Below are 22,615 nucleotides of genomic sequence, written 5' to 3' on the forward strand. Positions count from 1 at the left end.
TTCTAATGTATTTGACAAAAAACACAGCTTGTATAAGCTTACCTTTTGCTTTTCTTTGGCTGTTGTCTTCTTACATGAGCTAAAGTAAATGGGCTTTTTCCGGGTAAGCAGTCTGCGTATGCGCGCCGTAATTTTTCTGAAACACGATGACAGGTGCAGACCAAATAACATCTGGTGTCACAAACCTGAAAGTGTGTGGCCCAGTAAGAGGCGCAAATGGAGGCCTCTGAGATTCCCTACTTGCGCGTGGCGAACCATTTCGGAGGCCAAGGACCAGCAGTTTCAATTTCGGTGACCTTCACTGGACGTGCTGTCCGTATCAGGAAAAGGCCCATTAAAAAAGTGGTGCTGTGCCCCTGTTTCTGTGGCGCACTTGTGCCAGCAGTTTCTGCGACTGTCTTCGTAGTGCAGATTGCAAGGTGTTTGCCACGCTGTCGTTTGCAGGCGGAGTTCCTTCGCTCCCTTTCGGAGGTTCTTCAAGGGGCGAACAACAGCCCTGTGGCCCGAATGGCTGCAGGTCTTCAGATCAAGAACAGTCTCACATCCAAGGACAATGAATTGAGGACGCAGTACCAGCAGCGTTGGCTATCCTTTCCCCAGGAAGCCCGCATGTACATCAAGAATAATGTGAGTGTTGCCTGACATGAACCTCATGTGCATTGAAATCTGATCTTCACTCATTTGGCCTGATTTTGTATTTATGAGCATCTGTTTCCTATTATGTGAGCATGCATCTGTTTGAGATTTGCTTTCCCATTAAAAAAAAAGGCACCCGTCATAAAAAAAAAAGGCACCCGTCAGATGTTGAGAAATGTTACTCTACCATCTGGCGAAAGACTTAATCAGAGCACTCCTTACATTCATTGCTATGTCTTCCTTGAAATTCCAGTCAGTGTTATTCCTTGTTTGTGTTGTTAAGGAAATATCCTGCTCTTCAAATGGTAAATTCTGGAATCAAATGGAAATCAAGCCATTTAAACTACAGTAAATTCTCGGCGATACGAATCTCGCGGGCTGCATAAAACATTCGTATAATTCGAAATTCATTACACCAGAAAACATGGAAAATTAGTGTGCAACAAAAGAAAGCCGACATGCACTTTCATTTAATTCTCAGGGCCGCAGTACCATCATGGACAGCTCTGAATTATTGTCAGTAAAGTATTTAGAGGTCAGCAATCATAATTGTACTCGTAAGTATACAATGCATGCACATATGTAGTTAATGAACCATATGTGCTGTGACTTGTCACCCAGTCTTAGCATATTTCATATGACATCAAAGCAATGCAGCAAAAGTGACCTAAGGAGCATTTTGCATGTGATAGATAAAGTCCAAAAAATTTAGTTCAGTGATTCTACCTCAGCCACAGCAGCACACTTCAAGACATTGGAGAAGACAAAAAAAAAGACAAAACCAGCAAAGTCATTGCCATCTGTACTCTACAGGCAACGGCTCATGAAGGCGTATTGAGGCCTCAAAGATTCGGTCGCAGTATCTTGGAGGTTACAACATGTATTTGTGCGTGATTGCCATGTTTTCCGCTACAGTGCAAGAGCCTGCGCTGTAGCATACGTTCCTATCATATGTCACGAGGTGAAAATCTGTTCACAACAACCGTACTTCATTACTTGCAGGCTAAAGGGTTCAGCCGGGACCACAGAAAATTTCATATGAGGTGTGACCATGTCGCCGAGGTTTTACTGTATATGATTGATACTTAGTTTTTACGAATATTCCTACTAACTTATTTTTACTATTCGTGTGTTACATTTACAGAGTTCTCACTTAGAGCAAAAGAAGCTGATGAATTGTGTGCTGTTCTTTCAGATTTTGAGTGCTCTCGGCACAGAGACCATTCGCCCAAGCTCGGCAGCACAGTGTGTGGCTTATGTTGCTGTAGCTGAACTACCTCAGATGCAATGGCCAGATCTTATACAAGTGCTGACAAACAATGCAACTAACCCAGCTTCAACAGAAATGCTTCGGGAGGCCACATTGGAAGCAATTGGTTATATCTGCCAAGACATTGAACCAGAGGTAAGCATTGAATTGTTTAATTTTTGTATTTAGACGGTGTAGCCTTGCGTTTTTGTTTTATTTTTGCTAGATTGTAAAGCTGCAGGCATGTTTGATAACCATTCAAAAGAAATGCTGATTAGCAAGCGTATTCTTTTTTTAAGGATGGTGTTGTTTCTTTTTCAACGAAGTGGTGGCATTTCTGTCTCAGTCATAAGTGAAGCTGTTGGGGAGACGACACAACGAATAATTATACTTGGAGACTGCCATGTGTTCACGTTTCGTCTTTCTTGTTTCCAAAGGTGTTGTTGGGCCAAAGCAATGACATCTTGACAGCGATTGTTCATGGAATGCGCAAGGACGAGCCATCGGAGCATGTCAAGCTTGCAGCAACCACCGCATTGCTCAATTCTTTGGAGTTCACAAGAGCTAACTTTGAGAAGGACTCCGAAAGGCATTTCATTATGCAGGTGGGGTGCTTGCTGCTCATCGAAAAGCAATAAGCCAACTGATGCCGGGGAGTCAGAAAGCTCTGATTTGTTGGACAATGAAATTCACTTGTCTTTCACCACGTTGCTCGATGCAGGTGGTGTGTGAAGCAACTCAGTCAAGCAACACACAGGTGCGAGTCGCTGCTCTACAGTGCCTTGTGAAGATAATGTCATTGTACTACCAGTACATGGAGCACTACATGGGGCCTGCCCTTTTTGCTGTGAGTAAAGCCACTGGATTTGCAAGGTTGCATGCTGTGCACAGGTATTGCGTGCCTACTGTGCTTCATCCAGGGATTACTAATTTGATCTTCATTGTTGGTAACCGAGATAGAATGTGTGACAAAATCGAGAATACAGTCAAGCCTTCTTATTTTGTCCTACAAATGATTAATTTTGTGAAGCAGTAACGTACAACTAAATATACAGGCAGCAACACACGCAGGGGCATAATACAGCTGAATGTTGAGCATTTGACTTGTAGGTTATAGCACTGTAGTCGAAGTGCCTGCGCACAAGGCTTCTATGCAGATTCATCAGGCATTTCCTGTCGCTACCCCATATAGTGCGTGACAACACTTTTAAAATATTCATTGTTTTTAAGCACCTGTTCTTTATATACTTAATGTCGGGTATGAAGGTTAGTTTTGTGTCTAATATTTTGTGTGTACCAGTGTGCGACATTATTAGCTTTAAAGATGCTTGACCCTGTCCACCACCTAGGCCTAGGCCTTTCTACGGCCTTTCTACGGGTGCTTTTCGAACTAGACCCGTAGAAAGCCTGTATGCAGAGTCAAACGAATAGTCGCTCCATCTGCACAGGTGCTATACGTCTTTTACATACTATCTCGGCGTGAATGCAGACGAGGAACATCCCACTTACTCCACAATTGATGATCTGTCCAATTCTACTTCATTCCACAACCGTCCTTCGCTAAGACAGCCCTACTCACTCCGTGTCAGGAGGCTCGCTGAGGAAACAGCCGTACTACTTGTAGAACACTGTTTAATGGCTCCAGCATTACATCCGCCACCACGGCAACGGCAGGTTGTAGACTGCGATCTATCTATCGTGGAGGTTACTAAATACGCACCTACTGCATATATACGCACGCACTTCCTCGAACTCCAGCACAATTATTATACTTGCCCATAATTCTTTACAGATGCTTTTAAGTCCCACACTGGTGTGTCCTATGCAGCTGTTGGGCCATCTTTTTTCAAATTCCGGTATACTGCACCCCCAAACAAGCATTTTCACCGCACAAGCCCATGTGTTATCCGTTGCTGTCAGGCATATCAAGGAATTACAACTATAACGCGGGGTTGTTTACACAGATTCGCTGAGCGTAGTTACAGCTTTGAAAACATTAAAAAAAAAAAATCTGTACTCGTGTCGCTTTACTACCTTTTATGCAGTATCTATGCCCTCAAACGACGTGTTGTGTGCTGGGTGCCAGGGCACCGTGAGATCGCTGTTAACATGGCAGCAGACCAGCTAGCTGCGTCTGTGCACGACCAAACACCCGCCAATACACCCATGGCTGTTTCTTCACTTGACATGAAACCTTTTTTACGACGCGAGCTCGGGGCGTTCTGGCAATGCCTATGGGACAAGCAAACAGACAACCAACTACAGTCGATCCCAAATATATCGAACTCGAAGGGGATCGCGAAATAGTTTGATATATCGAGAATTCGAAATACAAAATATGCATATTCAAGCGGGATGCTACCCCAGAAATTGAACTTTCTTATTTTTTTAAGATATCTTGATGAAACTTTCAGGGTATGTTCACTACAATGTAACTACGAAATTGTGTTCAGTGGTTCTAGAGTTACTGAGGTCTAACTGGGTGATTCACTTGTGTGCCTGAGGAAAAGCCGGAAGAAATCCCAGGACATACCAGAAGGCTGAAATTATTTGTGGTTATCCCTGGATAGATATCCTAGGGCGCTAAAGAACCGCTTTTCTTTTTTTTTTTTTCCAGTTTCCACTCCAAAAAAATTTTATGCTACATTTAATTTGGTGTAGCCAGTAGGTATGACATTTATCAAAAATAATGATTAATAATTAATGTCACCCCGCCACGGTTATCTAGTGGCTAAGGTACTCGGCTGCTGACCCGCAAGTCACGGTTTCGAATCCCGGCTGCGGCGGTTGCATTTCCGATGGAGGCGGAAATGTTGTAGGGCCGTGTGCTCAGATTTGGGTGCACGTTAAAGAACCCCAGATGGTCGAAATTTCCGGAGCCCTCCATTACAGCTCTCTCATAATCATATGGTGGTTTTGGGACGTAAAACCCCACATATTAATCAATAATGATGGCACCAATTTTTAAAAAAAGAAGCTTGTTACACCCTGGCAAAATCATCCAGGAGCATAATAAAAGTAACGGCTCGCAAGTCTGATTAGCAGTTTTGAGAAATCGCTTTCCTCAGCACCACAACTAGCCGGAAAATTCCTTTTGAGAAAACTGGCATTGAAAGTTCAGCACATGTTTTTTTCCTCAAAAAGCTCCAGCAGAGTAGCTTGAAATGTCCTTGTGCGCTCTTTTCCTCTTTAGTCTTCCGTCCATCTTCTCTAAGTGCCGTTTGGAATATTTTTTCAGACAAAGGCAAGAGCCGGCTTCATCAGTTCAAATATTTTAGGCGTCGTTGGCGTAGATTCGAGATCAGCGCGAACGGCGTCTCGACATCTCTCATTCGCATCGATTTCTTCCTTAGTTAGGAAATGCGTCCGCAGATGAAGGGTCGATAGCCCACGCATGCTCAATGGCCCTGGTGCAGACGATATGCGGAGTCTGGCGATCTCAGCAACACTCGGTGTCACGCTCAACAGCGATTCAGAGCACGTGCTGGACCCGGCGATCTTGGGCACGCTCAATGCATTCGCAGCTTCGGTACCCACGGTGTGTCTGATTCAGAACTGGTGGCAGCCGACAGCACAGTTCCGCTGCTGCAAGCGTCTACGCACTGGGCACTTGCAGCAGAAAAGCGGAATTTCGATTCTCGTACAAGCCGCATAACGCGTTTTCCCATTCCGAACTTCTACACCATCTTCGGCTTCGTCGCCGGCATCATGCACAGCAACAAAGATAAAGGGCACAGAACTTGTGCGAAAAGAAAAAAAAGATAAACTGATTGAAAATACAGCACAAGGATAAAGGCGGCTCATAAGCAGATGTCTGTCGAGGCGGACTTAGCAGAGAGCAACAGCGAGACGAGCGTGCCGGCCGTGCCATTGCCGGGGCGGACCTCCCCCGCTTCCAGCGCAGCAGCCAAGGGCAAGCGCGCTTTCGCCCGCGAGATATGAATGAGCTGCTCAAGCCAATCATTGCATGGTATCCCGGGGAAATACCGATAGCGTCTCAACCGCGCTGTTTACGCCATTCTGAAAGGCGGCAAACCAGAGAGAAAGAATTCATTGTCAGTACAAAACCAAGATGGCGTGGCATGGCCGTATGGTCTCGAAATGGCGCGCGCGCGAAGTTTGGTATGATTCTGGCTTTCGCTCGTGTTTTGGGCGCTGCGGTAAAGTGAGCTAGAATAGGGTAGTGAGCTCACTCGCCGGCCGGCACCATGCATTGCGGTGACGCCGCCAATGTCACACAAACGTGCTTCGGCGCGCCTCCGCGGCGTGGCGCCACCGCCGCATTAAATGTAGCGAGCGTTGGCGCTGGGGCAGTTGCTGCCTGTTTGGAGTGACGGTCGGTGTGTGCGAGTTTTGTTACTTTGAGAACTTGTCGCGCTTTGCATCCTCAATCCCCTAGGTTCTTCGGCGAACATTGATGTGGCCTGACAAGCAGTGACCCTCAAACGAGGTTAAAATGCTCCCGCGGCGGCAAAACCACTGTTTTGCGCCAGGCTGTCGTACAGGTTACGTCCACGTGAAGGGCAGCAAGAAGCCGTCTCTGTTCGGCGTTCCGAAGGAAGCAGCCCCGAAGAAGCAATGGGAAAGAAATTTGCATCTAGCGGACAAAGCCCTGGACGACACATCTGCCGTGTGTGACCTTCATTTTCAGCTGAAGTATGGGCTACGGGACTACGTGCATATAATCTACGTGACTGGACTGCGTGTGACTATAACCAGTGTGCTAGAAATGCTGTCTTATTTGACGGGGAAAGTAGCATATAAATAAATAATATCAAAGACCAGCCAAGACCCATTAGAAAATTCATTTGGTATTATACGTCAGTCATCCAGCAGCAACGACCACCCCACGCCAACTCAGTTTTTGCTAACCATTACTTGTCTGTCATTTTATGGTCTCGTGAAAACAATTAGCCAGGGGAATTGTGACCAAGGCGAGCTAGCTTCATTGCTGGAGATCAATGCTGCTACTGACACTGCCACAAGACGATTCAGCTGGCAGTGCAAGCACTGTGAATGAGCCTATAGTGCCAGCACCTATTGACCACAACCAGCATATTGCTAGAAGTTATTCTAGGCTGATCTTTTATGTTGCTGGCTATATTGCGCGAAAGTGTGTCATTAAAACAAACAGAAGTTTGCATAACACTACTCACGATGCCAGCTCAAGGAGATTTTCAGCTCACTCGTCTAACCACCTTTCGTGACAAAGGTGGACTGTTGTATCCATCTAGCCACCTGTACAGTTTTGTGAGCAAGCTAGAAAACATGTTTACAGAGTGCTTTTCTTGCTACAAGTTGCATTCTGACAGCATTTTGGATGTATTGGCAATCGTGAAAGAAAAGTTTTCCTAAGAAGTTGGGTGCGCACAACATGCCCCTGGCCTCTCAAAAGACGTAATCAGCTTTTATATTGTTACGCGGTTTTATGAAAGGCAACCACATGCAAACATTGCACTGAAATTGCAGTCACTTCCCATTCTCATTTCGGTACCCTCGGCAATCGGTCTTTTGAAAAATCGTTATGTCCGCACGCTAAGACCTGCAGATCGTGCATCAAACGTACAGATATAGCAAGTGCCGCGCAACTAACCAAATCGGTGCGATGGAATAACACCCATTTTTTTCGTCGCCTGTGCGTGAAAAAGGATCGAAACTTGTTAGAACACGGCCTAAAATTGATCAATATTTGCTAGGAAAAATGCACTTTCTTGGCTTCAGCGCGGCGCAGCGTTCGATATAATGGATGTCCCGCGGTGCGGGAGTGATATACGGGTGCACCGGTCCCATACTTTTGCATGGGAAGTTCAAGGGAATTTTTCAACTGTTCGATATATTCAAATTTGATATATCTGGTATCGACTGTACATGTTATTAAACCGATACTTGGAAATTGGCCACCAGTGTCCAGATCATGCTACATACAAGCTACACTTACAAGGCTGTAGATAGGACACACACACTCGACACATCATACCTTTTGCCTGGCGATGACCTACATATATGTGAAAAATGCGGAGATGCACTTAGGATACTCCACATTCCAGTTCACTGTAGTGATTTGAGGAAAAAACTTTTTATTGCTCTACCGACAACTACCGCTACATCCTGTCATGCTCATCAATAGGGATCCGCTTTTTAAACTTCAGTCATTTTTTACGTTTTTAAGGGGGCAGATTGGTCTTACACATCTTTTTGCTTATTTCTTCAGTCATCTTGATCAAACTGCACAGGGTTATGCAGCTTTTTCTGCTGATTTCAAATATTTAATTAGTTTTCCTGTGACTCATATTGTTCCTGAGATAACTTAAGTTCACCCCGTATTGTTTAAGGCTTCCATAGAAAAAGTGCTTAATTAAAAGTGATATTTAAGATATGCCAACTTAAACTAATGACTAAAAAGTGACAGTATGCAAGTTTTTTGTTTTTAGGCCTTTATTGGTTTTTTTACAGCAAAATGAACAATCCATTTTCAAAAGCAGTTGGAATCATATTACAATTTTGATGAGTTTTGATGAGGCTTGTGCTCTAAAATCTGCTCCCATAGTTGCTTTTTACACGCATACAGGTTTCCATTGCAAAAAGAATGATTGTTGTACCTGCCCTAACTACAGAGTATTGAGGCCTCAAAACTGAACAGTTGTAAATTTACTTTTTTGAGAAAATTGGAAAAAAACTGAAAACGCACAGCTTCTTCAAAAAGCAACAATCACGGTGCGCATGTTTTGCAATCCTCATAAAAGTGCTCATAAATTCGTAGCAGAGCTTCTAACACAGGTGCCGGCCAATTATAAAGAAGCCTCAAAGTCTGTTCCCCATTTTTTTTGCAGGTTCTGCATGTTAACAACACCAAGAATCTTGACAGTTAGAATGACAGTACAAAAAAAAAATTACTACTTTCTGGTGTGGGAAAATTGCAGAGATAGAAAAATACATGCAAAAACCAAATATGTCAGTTTCAAAAAAATGAATTTTTTTGTCACTTTTTGGTTCCAAAGACCAGTCTGCCTCCTTAAAAGATGTCCATAGATTTCACCCCATATTTCGAGGTGATCCGCGGCTTGACAAAAACCAAATATGTCAGTTTTAAAAAAATGAATTTTTTTGTCACTTTTTGGTTCCAAAGACCAGTCTGCCTCCTTAAAATATGTCCATAGATTTCACCCCATATTTCGAGGTGGTCCGCAGCTCGACCTCTGTACAGAGGTCGCGCTACGTGTGGCCAAAGAGCCATGTGTGGCTCTTTGGCCAACACATGGCTCTTCATGTTTTTACTTCAGTTCGATAGCTAGCTGACATTCTTCTCCCTGCTATTGTTGTAGTGGAGTACCTTGGGATGACACATTTGAATCATCATGACTTTAAAATTGGAGTTCTGTTAAAATGGTAAACCTTGATTTCTTTGCAGATCACTATGGAGGCAATGAAGAGTGATATCGACGAAGTAGCGTTGCAGGGCATCGAATTCTGGTCAAACGTCTGTGAAGAGGAAGTGGACCTCTCTATTGAAGCCTCTGAAGTGAGTTACATTCTAATGGCTAGTCTGGGGAGGTGTGCAAAGTCTTTTTCTAACCGGACATATAAAGCGAACAATGCTCTTTGTATTGTAATGGCCAATTTATCGCAATTCGGGTCATGCCGGTTTTGAATGAACTTATTGGGCAGCCATTGATTTCATAGGTTTCAGCTCAAGCAGATATTTCTAATAGTAATGTAAAAAAAAAAACATTTTAAGTGGGGTAGTTTGATGGTTGAAGTTGCAACATAAAAAAAAGAGATGTTAGCATTGAAAATGGTGTCGGTAGATGTAGGTTATGATTTTTGAGTATTTACCTTCATGGCCCTGTTTGGGGCTGTTTTACATGTGCTGTGTGTCAAACATTGTTCTCGAGTTGTGTTTTCATCCGTTTTGTGTGGTTGCAGGCAAGTGAGCAAGGTCGCCCTCCAGCCAGAACATCTCGCTTTTATGCCAAAGGGGCGCTGCAGTACCTGGTGCCCATTTTAGTGCAGACACTCACCAAACAGGTTAGCCCCAAATATGTGTCTTGTGCCCATGTTTAGCCCTGGGCTGTTATTCCTGGAACAGTTATTCAGTATCTTGGGAGAAGGAGGAGTTACATGCTGTTATCATAAAGTCACTATGTGTAATTGTTTACATTAATAGCTTTGGAGGATATCTTCTAAGTGTTGCTATCTGATAACAACAATGCAGCACTGTTTACAAGTATCTGATGGTACATAGAAACCACACTGTAATTAACCTTGTGTGTCGAGGTCTTCAAACATTGCAAGAACTAGCCGAACAGTGTTCAGTAAACAAGCTCGAAATAAATTGCCTGTCTTTGCAAGTAAGTGGTATACATTCATAAGTGCATCTATATACTTCGTAAACCGAAATATAAGTGGAGATATGTTCAATAAAACGAGCTAAAGTCGTCCCTCGTCTTGTATAGCGGTGTCTAGCCGACAGTGCACCACTGTCTGGCAATGTGTGGCTTGCATGTGCGTCAGAAGCCAGACGCGGCCATATTCGCATCCAAATCCAATATAGTCGAGCCTGCTTATAACAAACCTGAGCCTTATGCGACATTCATTCGCTGTATCCCGAAGTTCGCAGCAAATGAAACGCAGCTTTTAAAAAAGTTGCGAGTGAAAACACTAACTTTTTTTTGCCCAAAAAAGTATGTGACGCACGTGTTTCGAAGAGCAGAAGCGGTAAGGGGGGTCTCGAGTTTATTTCAAACGGCAGCGTGAAATAGTATCTTGGGAGAAGGAGGAGTTACATGCTGTTATCATAAAGTCACTATGTGTAATTGTTTACATTAATAGCTTTGGAGGATATCTTCTAAGTGTTGCTATCTGATAACAACAATGCAGCACTGTTTACAAGTATCTGATGGTACATAGAAACCACACTGTAATTAACCTTGTGTGTCGAGGTCTTCAAACATTGCAAGAACTAGCCGAACAGTGTTCAGTAAACAAGCTCGAAATAAATTGCCTGTCTTTGCAAGTAAGTGGTATACATTCATAAGTGCATCTATATACTTCGTAAACCGAAATATAAGTGGAGATATTTTCAATAAAACGAGCTAAAGTCGTCCCTCGTCTTGTATAGCGGTGTCTAGCAGACAGTGCACCACTGTCTGGCAATGTGTGGCTTGCATGTGCGTCAGAAGCCAGACGCGGCCATATTCGCATCCAAATCCAATATAGTCGAGCCTGCTTATAACAAACCTGAGCCTTATGCGACATTCATTCGCTGTATCCCGAAGTTCGCAGCAAATGAAACGCAGCTTTTAAAAAAGTTGCGAGTGAAAACACTAACTTTTTTTTGCCCAAAAAAGAGACGCACGTGTTTCGAAGAGCAGAAGCGGTAAGGGGGGTCTCGAGTTTATTTCAAACGGCAGCGTGCTCGTTCGCCGAGGCTTGTGCCATAAGCTGCATGAGACACTGGCTACAAAGTTTCGTGGTTCTCGCAATCCGGTTCCTCCAAATTGCTCTTGCCGCGTCTTCATTCACAATGCCCTAGTCCGTGCATAGTTCCACAGTGTTGGTATCATCGGCTGTAATGAAACCATCGCAACAGATGTACCACCCGCTCTCCCTTGTCGGAGTCGATGGCGCGCTGTCACAAATCGCCGCCGCAGTGGTTCTGTTCGGAAGCTTCAGGCTCGGCATCGAGCCCGACGTCGACGACGAAGTCGGCCTCGCGAAGACAGTTTCGCGTGCATGTAGACGTCACCGCCGCCCTCGAAATATTCACCATCTCCACAGCTGAATACCGGAGCGCCCAAAGGGGCAAGTTGGCTGCCAGGTGGTTAACAGCTATGAACAAGCACTTTGCAACACAGCGCCTAACGCGCGGATTACGCTCAAGCCAAGCGGTCGCATTTTCGACATTTCGTTGTGCAGCAGGAAAAAGCGTGCAAGCCCTCCCGGTCTGCCAAGTGACCACACACTCACACCAAGAGCAGGCAAAACGCGCACACACGAGACATATACCGGAACGCGTGGAACAGCTCTGGGCCCGTTTCTATTCTGGAAATGAAACTAATTCGATACATTGGGGCTTGCGTCGCGGAGCGGTGGAGACTGGCAAAGGGGTTGTGATCAAGACAGGAGAGCAGATTTGCGAGAGAAGGGCAGAGTTGTGATAGAGTGAAGAGAGGGGAGAATACGGGGGGAGGGCAACCTTGAAAACCAAAACACGCGCGAAGCAGGCAGGTCGGGTAGCTTGCTTGAAAGGTCTGCGAAACGCCCAACTCGCACATAGATAAACTTGAATGAGTGCCTGCGCGCACATAAGTCAAAGCACGGCGGCCTGAATCAGCGCCCGTCCAGTGTTCAAAGAATCGGCGGCCGTGGTCAAAAAATCGTTTTGTGGCGCCGGTGGGTTTGCACGGCCTCACCGACTTTGATATTTCACGATTCGTTTCGGACAACTGAACAGCTGTTTATGCGTTTCTGTGCGCGTGCGAAGGGCATGCTGAGCTGAGTGCGAAGTGAGTGAGAACACGCCATAAACACGGCCCATCGGTGTCTTCGCAAAGTCGGTCTTCGCAGACTTTGCGAAGACACCGATGGGCCGCCTACAGAGGCCTTTGCTTGCGACTCTTTGTGGCTGGGTGCTTTTCACCTGGCGTTCCTTGCCAGATTCCATGGTGGAAAATGCTTTCAAGAAATGTTGCATCAGCAATTCGCTGGATGGCACGAAAGACTATGCACTGTGGGAGGCGGCCAGCAACAAACTGTTGTCTTCAAAGACAGTGGTGCTTCATCTGAGGAATAGGAACATTTGTGATGGTGGTTGAGGGGAGCTCCAATGGTAGGAGGGCGGTGCACCCAATTCGAAAATAAATGTGTTTCAGCACTTTTTGGGTTGTTTTCCCTTTTTTTTCAATAGCCTGGACTTGGGGAGTCAACTTATATTTCCACTTGCCCTACAATCCAGTTTATATGGTAGGGGCATAGCTCGGCATACTCACTCATGAGTACACTCACTCACACTCATTCATACTCATTTGAACATGGTGAGTGTGAGTATGAGTGAGTACTGATGAGTATGAGTAGGAGTGAGTAGAACGTGAGTGAGTACTCATGAGTATAAGTAAGAGTGAGTGTGGACGTGAATGAGTACTTTCAGTGTGAGTAGAAGTGAGTATGAACATGAGTGGGTGCTCATGAGTGTGAGTAGGAGTGAGTATGAACGTGAATGAGTATTCTGAGTGTGAATAGGAGTGAGTATGAATGTGACTACTCTGAGTGTGAGTAGATGTGAATTTGAACGTGAGTGAGTACTCATCAGTGTGAGTATCCGTAAGTATGAACGTGAGTGAGTAATCATCATTGTGAGTAGGAATGAGTGAGAGCTTGTGAGTGTGAGTAGGAGTGAGTATGAACCTGAGTGAGTACTCTGAGTGCGAGAAGGAGAGAGTATGAACACGTGAGTGAGTAGGAGTAAGTACGAACGTGGGTGAGTACTCATGAGTGTGAGTAGACTTGACTGCGAAGGTTAGTGAGTTGCTGTGTGAGTAGCAACGAGTAGGAACATGAGTGAGTTACTATGAGTGTGATAAATATTTGAACCATCGCAACGGCGTCCTCAATACGTTGGAAATAACGGGCACTATGGCATGCAAGCTTCCTGTACGTAAAAGCCTTCAGTTAGTTTGGAAACTGGGGGAGCCATCCTACATCAGATGGGGGGGGAGGGGGGGCGAGGTGACCGTGCAAAACTCGAGTTGAGAGTAGCCGTCCATTTTATTGTAATTTGAATTTTCTAGGCTGAATAACTTTGAGCTGCCTGTTCCTATAGCTACCGTTCTTGCTGCACTTACCTCTTGCGCTTCAGTCTACACAACGTGCTGATTATACATGTAAAACAACGTCTTGAGAAGCCCTTTAACGAAAATCGCTGTGCGAGCCGGTTCAGAAAAAAGAAATGCACTGCGCAAGCGACGAAAAAAAAAAAAGAGCTGAAATGGCCTGCGAGAGAAAGCACATTGTGTGCGCTACGCACATTGTGCACAGCGATGTTGCAGATTCTATCTTTGCGTTGTCCCTCAAGTGAAGGTTGCCTTGAACAAAAACCTTAAGTGATCTCATGACCTCTCAAGCACGAAGCTGTGTGCAAACTTCGCCTTCTCAGTGCCCCATTAAGAAAAAAAAAAAGAAAAGCTTGGAGGGCGGTAGAGCTTCGCCGTCAATAGTATAGTATGCGATAGGGTAATCGGACCCTGTTCGCATCGCCGTTTCAATCTCTACCCTCGTTTCACTTTTCGGCGGCCTATTATGCCTTCAACAGTGCAGACACAATGTGCAATAAGCGCCCAATCACCCCTGATAATTTATTCTATCATTCACATAACGCGGACTAGTACAAAAACACACATAACACAACTCGTTAATTACCGTTTCATTCGGCTGTCCGCGATAACCCTGCATACGCACACTGCCAATGAACGTTAACCGTGTCCGCAAATTCATAAATAAGGCCCCCTGCAATTGTCAGTGCCGGCACGGAGCCAACGAAGTCTTCGCGTGAGCGCCACCCACAGAGGAAGGAAAACATCTTCGAAGATGTGCACAATTTCTAGAATGCAAAACTGCCGTACGCAACGCATTCCATCTGAAGGCGAGGCAGAGAGGGGAGGCGCCGTGTCGACGGTCGCGCTGGGCCACAGAACACCTACCAGTGGCCGGGGGGCCGGACTGGCCGCGGTACCCCGGCGCCCACCTGTCCGGCTAGTGCAGTCAGAAGGGGCTATGGGCAGTGGAACGAACGAAGCGGCCGAGCCGGATGGCATGGTAACGTCTTGGGTTCTGGCGGGTAATCATAGCGGCGGCCGTGTAGTATACTGAAGCTGTTGAGAGCGTCTCTATTTCGCGCGCGTGCGTCGTAGCCTACGAAAGCACGTTTGAGTGCTTGTAACACATTACTGAGATTCTAAACAATGTCTCAGCGTTTTCTACGCGTCATGGCACACAAATGAATGTGCAGGTGCGTCGTAATTGCGCTGAGTCATTGCCTGTTTGTGGAGCCTACCGACCCTAAAAGAAAGCGACAATTGTTAAGCTCGATTGTTTCTTGAGTAACCTGAGTACACGTTACGCAACCTCAATGTTAATATTCATCATCAACCTGACAACATCCTCTGCAGGACAAAGGCCTCTTCCATGATCCGCCACTCAACTCGGTCCTGTGCTTGCTGCTGCTATTATGTACCCGCGAACTTCCTAATCTCATCTGCCCACCTAACTTACTGTCTCCCCCTAACCCGTTTGCTTTCACTGGAAATCCGGTCAGTTATGCTTAATGACCAGCTGTTATCCTGCCTATGCGCTACATGCCCGGCCCATGTCCATTTCTTCTTCTTGATTTCAATTATGATATCCTTAACCCCTGTTTGTTCCCTGATCCACTCTGCTCTCTTCTTGACTCTTAAGGTTACAACTACTATTTTCCTTTCCATCGCTCTCTGCGTTGCCCTCAATTTAAGCTGAACTCTTTTTGTAAGCCTCCAGGTTTCTGCTCAGTAGGTTAGTACCGGCAAGATGCAGCTGTTATATACCTTCGTCTTGAGGAGATAGTGACAATCTACCAGCCATGAGCTGAGAGTGCTTGCCGAATCTTCTCCACCCCACTCTTATTCTTCTAGTTACTTCAGTCTCGTGGCTCGGCTCCGCAGGTACTAGCTGTCCCAAGTAGACGTACATACCTTTTCCAACTTCAAGTGCACTGCCACCTATCTCGAAGCGCTGTTTTCTCTCGAGGTTGTTGTTCATTACTTTCGTTTTCTGCTGGTTATTTTGTAGATTCCAAGAGAAGGAAAGGATTCCAAGAGAAGGGAAAAGGGGAGACAAAGTTTGGTGGGCAGATGAGATTAGGAAGTTTGCGGGTATGAAGTGGCAACAGCAACCAAAGGACCGAGTTGACTGGCGGAACAGGGGAGAGGCATTCGTCCTGCTGTGATGATGATGAGTATGTGAATGTAAAAGTACGTGGGTGAGTGCGCCTGAGTATGGGTAGGCTTAAGTATGAAGGTGAATTCTTATGTGAGCGTGGAGTTGAGTGAGGGCTTATGATCTTGAGCAGGTGTGAATATGAAGGTGAGTGAGCAACTATGAGTCTTAACTGAGGTGCACGAAAAATTGAAGTACAAAAAGGAGACACCTGGACACGGCGCGATGTCTCGAGGTGTCTTCCTTTTGTACTTCAATTTTTCGCGCACCTCAGTTAATATGAATTACCAACTCGCCCAGCAGTCCGTGTTTCTCTAAGAGTGTGAGTAGTCGTGTGTATGAACGTGAGCCTTGAACAATGAGTGTGAGTAGGCGTGAGTATGAACGTGAGTGACTGTGAGTAGGCGTGAGTATGAACATGAGTGAGTACTCATCAGTGTGAGTAGTCGTGAGTATGAACGTGAGTGAGGGCCTAGAGTGAGTTGACGTAAGTTTGAACGTGAGTGAGTACTCATGAGTATGAGTAAGAGTGAGTATGAACGTGAATGAGTACTTCCAGTGTGAGTAGAAGTGAGTTTGAACGTGAGTGAGTATTCATGAGTGTGAGTATTCATGAGTGTGAGTAGGAGTGAGTATGAACGTGAGTGAGTACTCTGAGTGTTACAAGGAGTCAGTATGAACGTGAGTGAGTACCTTGAGTGTGAGAAGGAGTGAGTATGAATGTGAGTGAGTAGGAGTGAGTGTGAGTAGGCGTGAGTAAGAACGTAAGTACTTTGAGTGTGAGAAGGAATGAGTGTGAACTTTAGTGAGTACTCATGAGTGCGAGTAGGCGTGAGTATGAACGTGAGTGAGGGCCTATGAGTGGGAGTAGATGTGAGTATGAACGTGAGTGAGGGGGAAGGCTGAAAAAATTGTGGTGAGTGAGTATGAGTGAGTAGTCTCTCAAAGTGCCGACCTATGGGTAGGGGTCATGTGGTGGGGTTCGTGTGTTTTTCTTGTGACCATCGCAAGCTTGTGTTCGATTTCTCTTGTGTACATGGTATTACATCGAGTCTCTCAAAGCTTGCAAAGCACTGTGTGGTTCATACAAAATTTAATTCATTTAGTGAAACCTTTCTTTGGCTAGTTGATACATGCTTACTGAAATACAAAAGACACGTACCATCGAGGAAGAAAATTGAGGACAGAGCAAAAAGGGTGTCGCTCGGAACTAACTTTATTCTTAGAAGATCAGCGAAATGTAAACCTGTAGCAACCACGCTTTTGTGTGCTGCGAAGCAGCTGTCAATTGCTACGGCTGTGGTTTCAAGGGTGGAGATTAAGTTTAGAACAGTAGCGCAATGAATCGCATTGACGACAACGGAGCAAGGCGGGACGCAGCGCTAACGTTGTGCTCCCGCTCTGTCCTGCCTTTCCTTGTTACCGTCTGCGATTCTTCGCTCCACTGTTCCAAGGGGCGAAGACAAAAGTTCCATGTTTCTCTCTCTCTCTCTCTTTGTTTTTGTGATTGTAGGAGGAGCATGATGATGAGGATGACTGGAACCCATGCAAAGCAGCTGGTGTCTGCCTTATGCTGATGGCCAGCTGTTGCGAGGACGATATGATTTCCCACAGCCTGCCTTTTGTACGGGAGCACATCAAGCATCCCGACTGGAGGTATCGAGACGCTGCAGTCATGACATTCGGTGAGTACTGCATTCATTTTCATCCAATTACAGTGGACTCCCAATAAACGAAACTCGCTTGAATGAAAGTGCCTCATTAATGGAACTAAACGGGCTCATTTGGCTGGATTTCTATGTGTTGTGTAGTAAAATTCATCGGTTAATCGAAGCGGTGCTTATTGGTCATCTACAGTTAAACGGCACAAACTCTAAACACAGCACAGACGTGCTCAGGTCAAAGGTAGTCTCACAACTATGGCAACACCTCGAGACAAGCCAATCCAGTAGCCATTCTCGCTTGAAGTGGCTGTGGGAGCCGAGTCGGCGAGTCAGTTGTGTGATAGGCCTGTTTGTGCAGCTAAGTGAAGTGGATCACTGTGTTATTTCAGCCTGATAGAGAGGAAGTGGCCGCACCATGCACTCTAGCTTGAAAAAAAGCTGCAAATTCTTCAGGAGCTCGATCGAAGCGGCGTGGCCAAAATGGAGGTGGCGAAAAAATACAACATCCCGAAATCGACGCTGTCGCGGATCTGCAAAGACGGAGAAAAGATTGAAGGCGCTTTAAAGAATAGGACCTTTACATCTAAACAGACGCGGATGCGGACGAAGCCTTATGAACAACTAGAAAAAGTTTTTTTTCTGTGGTTCAAGCGTGCACGTAGCTCCAATTACAAGCACACCATTTCTCGAGCAGAAAACTTGAGGGATCGCCATGCAAATGGGTGTTGAGAACTTCGTCCTAAGCGACGGGCCGCTCAGCCGCTTCAAATTATTCCATGGCCTAGTCTTCAAAGCAATCTCGGGTGAGAGTGCTGCAGTCAACAGGCACGTTTGCACCGACTAACCACAAAGCGGCTTATGAAAATTTTGATTAGCTTTTTGAGCCACGAGACGTCTTCAACTTCGACGTCGCCGAGATGGGTCTCTTTTATAAGGTGCTTCCATCAAAGACTCTCGCCTTCAAAGGCAAAGCCTGTAGTGGAGGAAAACGCAGTAATGATCGCATCACTGTGCTGGTGGGTGCAAACATGGCAGGAGATGAGAAATTGAAGCTGTTGGTAATTGGAAAATCAAGGCACCCACGTTGTTTCAAAGGCATTCAACACATTCCTGTTGCGTACCATGCGAACAGAAGAGTGTAGATGACCATGGTCATTTCCGAAAACTGGCTAGGGAAAGAAGACACAAGATTTACAAGGCAGGAAGGTTGTCTTCATTGTGGATGATTGCCCAGCCCACGGTGAGGTTAAAAGACTCCAAGCCATCACTCTGGAGTTCTTGCCAGCCGATGCAACGGCAGTGATCCAGCCAACAGATCAAGCGGTTATTCGGAATATTAAAGTTCATTACCGCAGACAATTGCTCCATCGAATGCTTTGTGCAGACAGCGGGAAATGCTACAGCATAGATTTATTGGCAGCCATCCACATTTTGGCTCGTGCCTGGGGGGGGGGGGGGGGGGGGGGCAAGTGAAGGCAACAACGATGCACAGATGCTTTCATCATGCTGGCTTTCAAGTGCAAGAAGCAGTGCCTGATGAAGAAGAAAGCGCCGCTGATGCCAACATTGAGGGAGTATTCAGTAAGGTCGTGCCCTCTGCCACTTTCATATTGCAGGACTATGATTCAGTTGATGAAAATGTTCGTACCTGTCATGAGGAGACTGTTGAGGAAATGATTGCTGTAGTGCGAAATGAGGATCAACCTTCCAGCAATGAATGTGATGACAACATTGCTAGTGCAGTGGTGCCACCAGACTGATCAGCTAAAGAGGCTGTTGAACTTACGCAGCACTATTTTGAGCATGAGGCTTGTCCAGAATTTCTGGCTAGTTTGTCAGGCATGGGTGCGCACCTTGTGAAACAACAACTCAAGCTTGCCAAACAAACCACCCTTCATTCCTTTTTTTCTCCTACTCATCCTCATGAGTAAGGGGAGGTTTGTGCAATTTGAATAAAATTTTTGATTTACTAAATAAGTGTACTTTGCTTAACTGAAACTACTGATAACAGTTTTATGGAACCCCCTCGAGTCCCGTTTAAGAGGAGTCGACTGTAGCTGGTTCCTACACTACTCACTCTGAAGATACAGACATGGGGCACAATTGCCAACGTCGTGTAGGGCTTCATTGCTTGTGCTCTCCTTTTAGACGAAATAAAACATCCACAACGATCCACATATTTGATGAAGTTTTGAGCCCCTTCACCATACGGTGTGGGCTTTGTTTTGTCTAGGAAAGAGAACAAACAATGAGGCACTTGTTCGTTCAAAGCTTTGTTGTCAGTTTCTTCCTTAGTGTACGCTCAAACCTCAATGTGATGAATGTGGATGTAATGAAATATTTGTTATAAAGAAGTAAATAAAAAAGCCTTGCAATAAGATAGTGTTAGGAATAATCTTTATAGAGAATTATTGGATACGACGAACTTATTTTTTTGTTATGAAGAAGTCTGAGTGTATATTAGCTTTGAGTAATTGTGCTTTCTTATATAGCATGTCTGCATGAAAATTTTTTAAGAATGTTTTCTGGGCAGTAAACATGCTTTTTTTTAAAATCCAGAATCCTCCTATTGAGGTATTAAGTAGCACTTTGCGAATGACTGCACTGAAGCTTGGCTAGGTTGTTCACACAATGATCGCATGTGTGACTATTTTTTTCTCACTGAACACATCACTTCTTCGCAAACTTTAGCTTTTTGTTTCTTTTTCGGCTGCCAACAACTTCATACCACAGCTTACAGAATCATCATCACCAGCCTGACTACGTCCACTGCAGGACAAAGACCTCTCCCATGCTCTGCCAGTTAACCTGGTCCTGCGCTTGCTGCTGCCAATTTTTACCCGTAAACTTCTTAATCTCATCTGCCCACCTAACCTTCTGTCTCCCCCTAACCCGCTTGCCTTCTCTGGGAATCCAGTTAGTTACCCTTAACGACCAGCGGTTATCCTGTCTACGCCCTACATGCCCGGCCCATGTCCATTTCTTCTTCTTGATTTCAGCTATGATATCCTTAACCCCTGTTTGTTCCCTAATCCACTCTGCTCTCTTCTTGTCTCTTAAGGTTACACCTACCATTTTTATTTCCATTGCTCGCTACGTCGTCCTCAATTTAAGCTGAACCCTCTTTGTAAGTCTTCAGGTTTCTGCTCCGTAACTAAGTACCGGCAAGATACAGCTGTTATATACCTTTCTCTTGAGGGATAGTGGCAATCTACCTGTCATAATTTGAGAGTGCTTGCCAAATGTGCTCCACCCCATTCTTATTCTTCTAGTTACTTCAATATCGTGGTTCGGCTCTGCGGTGATTACCTGCCCTAAGTAGACATAGTCTTTTACAACTTGAAGTGCACTATTACCTATCTCGAAGCGCTGCTCTTTTACGCGGTTTTTGTACATTGCTTTCGTTTTCTGCAGACCCACCTTTCTGCTCTCCTTGTCTAACTCAGCAATGCAATGTCATCGGCGAAGCGCGGTTTACTAAGGTACTCTCCATTAACTCTTATCCCTAACTGTTCCCATTCTAGGCTTCTGAAAACCTCCTGTAAGCACGCGGTAAATAGCATTGGGGAGATTGTGTCCCCCTGCCTTACACCCTTCTTGATTGGTATTCTGTTGCTTTCTTTATGAAGCACTATGGTAGCAGTTGATTCCCTGTAGATTTCTTCCAGGATGTTTATATATACTTCGACGCCCTGATTCCGCAGTGTCTGCTTGACGGCTGATATTTCTACTGAATCAAACGCCTTCTCGTAATCTATGAAGGCTATGTATAGTGGTTGGTTATATTCTGAGCATTTCTCTATTACCTGATTGATAGTATGAATGCGGTCGATTGTTGAGTAGTCTGTTCGAAATCCTGCTTGTTCCTTTGGTTGATTGAATTCTAATGTTTTCTTTACTCTGTTGGCAATTACTTTTGTAAATAGCTTGTATACTACAGAGAGCAAGCTAATCGTCCTGTAGTTCTTCAAGTCCTTGTCATCTCTTTTCTTATGTATTAAGATGATGTTAGCGTTCTTCCAAGACTCTGGTACTCTTCCCGTTAGGAGACACCTCGTAAACGGGGTGGCTAGTTTTTCTAACACAATCTGTCCGCCATCTTTCAGCAGATCTGATGTTACCTGATCCTCACCAGCAGCTTGGCCTCTTTGCATGCTCTCCAAAGCTTTTCTGACTTTCTATCATTACTGGTGGGGTGTCATCTGGGTTACTGCTAGTTCTTATAGTAATAAAGTCGTGGTTGTCCCGGCTATCATACAGATCTCTGTAAATCTCCTCCATTTTAACTATCCATATTGGTAGTTATTTGGCCTTCTTTGTCCCTTAGTGCATACATCCGATTTTTGCCTATCCCAAGTTTCCTTTTCACTGCTTTGACGCTCCCTCCGTTTTTCAGAGTGTGTTCAATTCTCTCCATGTTATACCTTTTTTCGTCGAATACCTTACGCCTGTTAATCAACTTCGAAAGCTCTGCTAGTTCTATTTTGTTTGTTGTACTTGAGACTTTCATGATTTGACGCTTCTTAATGAGATTCTTCGTTTCCTGGGAAAGCTTGCCAGTGCACTGTCTAACTACCCTGCCTCCAACTTGCACTGTACACTCCGTAATGATACTTGTCAGATTATCAGTCATAGTATATACGCTAAGGTTGGTTTCCTCACTAAGAGCCGAGTACCTGTTCTGAAGCGAGACTCTGAATTCCTGTGCTTTCCCTCTCAATGCTAGCTCACTGATTGGCTTCTTGCGTATCAGTTTCTGCCGTTCCTTTCTCAAGTCTAGGCGAATTCGAGACCGTACCATTCTATGGTCACTGCATCGTACCTTGCCAACCACTTCCACATCCTGCACGATTCCTGGGTGTGCAGTCATTATAAAGTCTGTTTCGTTCTTATTTTCGCCATTAGGGCTCCTCCATGTCCACTTGCGATTTCCTCATTTTCGGTAGAAGGTATTCAAAATCCGTAAATTATTGCTTTCTGCGAATTCTACTAGTAGCTCTCCTCTGGCGTTTCTAGTACCGATGCCATAATCTCCTACTGCCTGGTCTCCAGCCTGCTTCTTCCCTACCTTTGCATTAAAGTCTCCCATCAATATTGGATA

The 22,615-nt window shown here is 45.1% G+C and overlaps 1 protein-coding gene across 2 annotated transcripts in view; it reads left to right on the top strand.

Annotated features, from left to right (window-relative positions):
• The window catches only part of Fs(2)Ket (Importin subunit beta Fs(2)Ket), a 64,732-nt gene that overhangs the window by 6,034 nt on the left and 36,083 nt on the right, over nt 1-22,615 (top strand). For both annotated transcript variants that reach the window (XM_037412318.2, XM_037412317.2), the window contains exons 3-9: nt 445-627; nt 1,832-2,041; nt 2,323-2,490; nt 2,607-2,732; nt 9,294-9,404; nt 9,809-9,910; nt 17,364-17,535. In XM_037412318.2, coding sequence (XP_037268215.2) covers nt 445-627; nt 1,832-2,041; nt 2,323-2,490; nt 2,607-2,732; nt 9,294-9,404; nt 9,809-9,910; nt 17,364-17,535 — 1,072 coding nt within the window. The remainder of the gene's footprint in view (nt 1-444; nt 628-1,831; nt 2,042-2,322; nt 2,491-2,606; nt 2,733-9,293; nt 9,405-9,808; nt 9,911-17,363; nt 17,536-22,615) is intronic.

The sequence above is a fragment of the Rhipicephalus microplus genome, chromosome 1 (genome assembly GCF_043290135.1).
Source record: "Rhipicephalus microplus isolate Deutch F79 chromosome 1, USDA_Rmic, whole genome shotgun sequence".
NCBI lineage: Eukaryota > Metazoa > Arthropoda > Arachnida > Ixodida > Ixodidae > Rhipicephalus > Rhipicephalus microplus.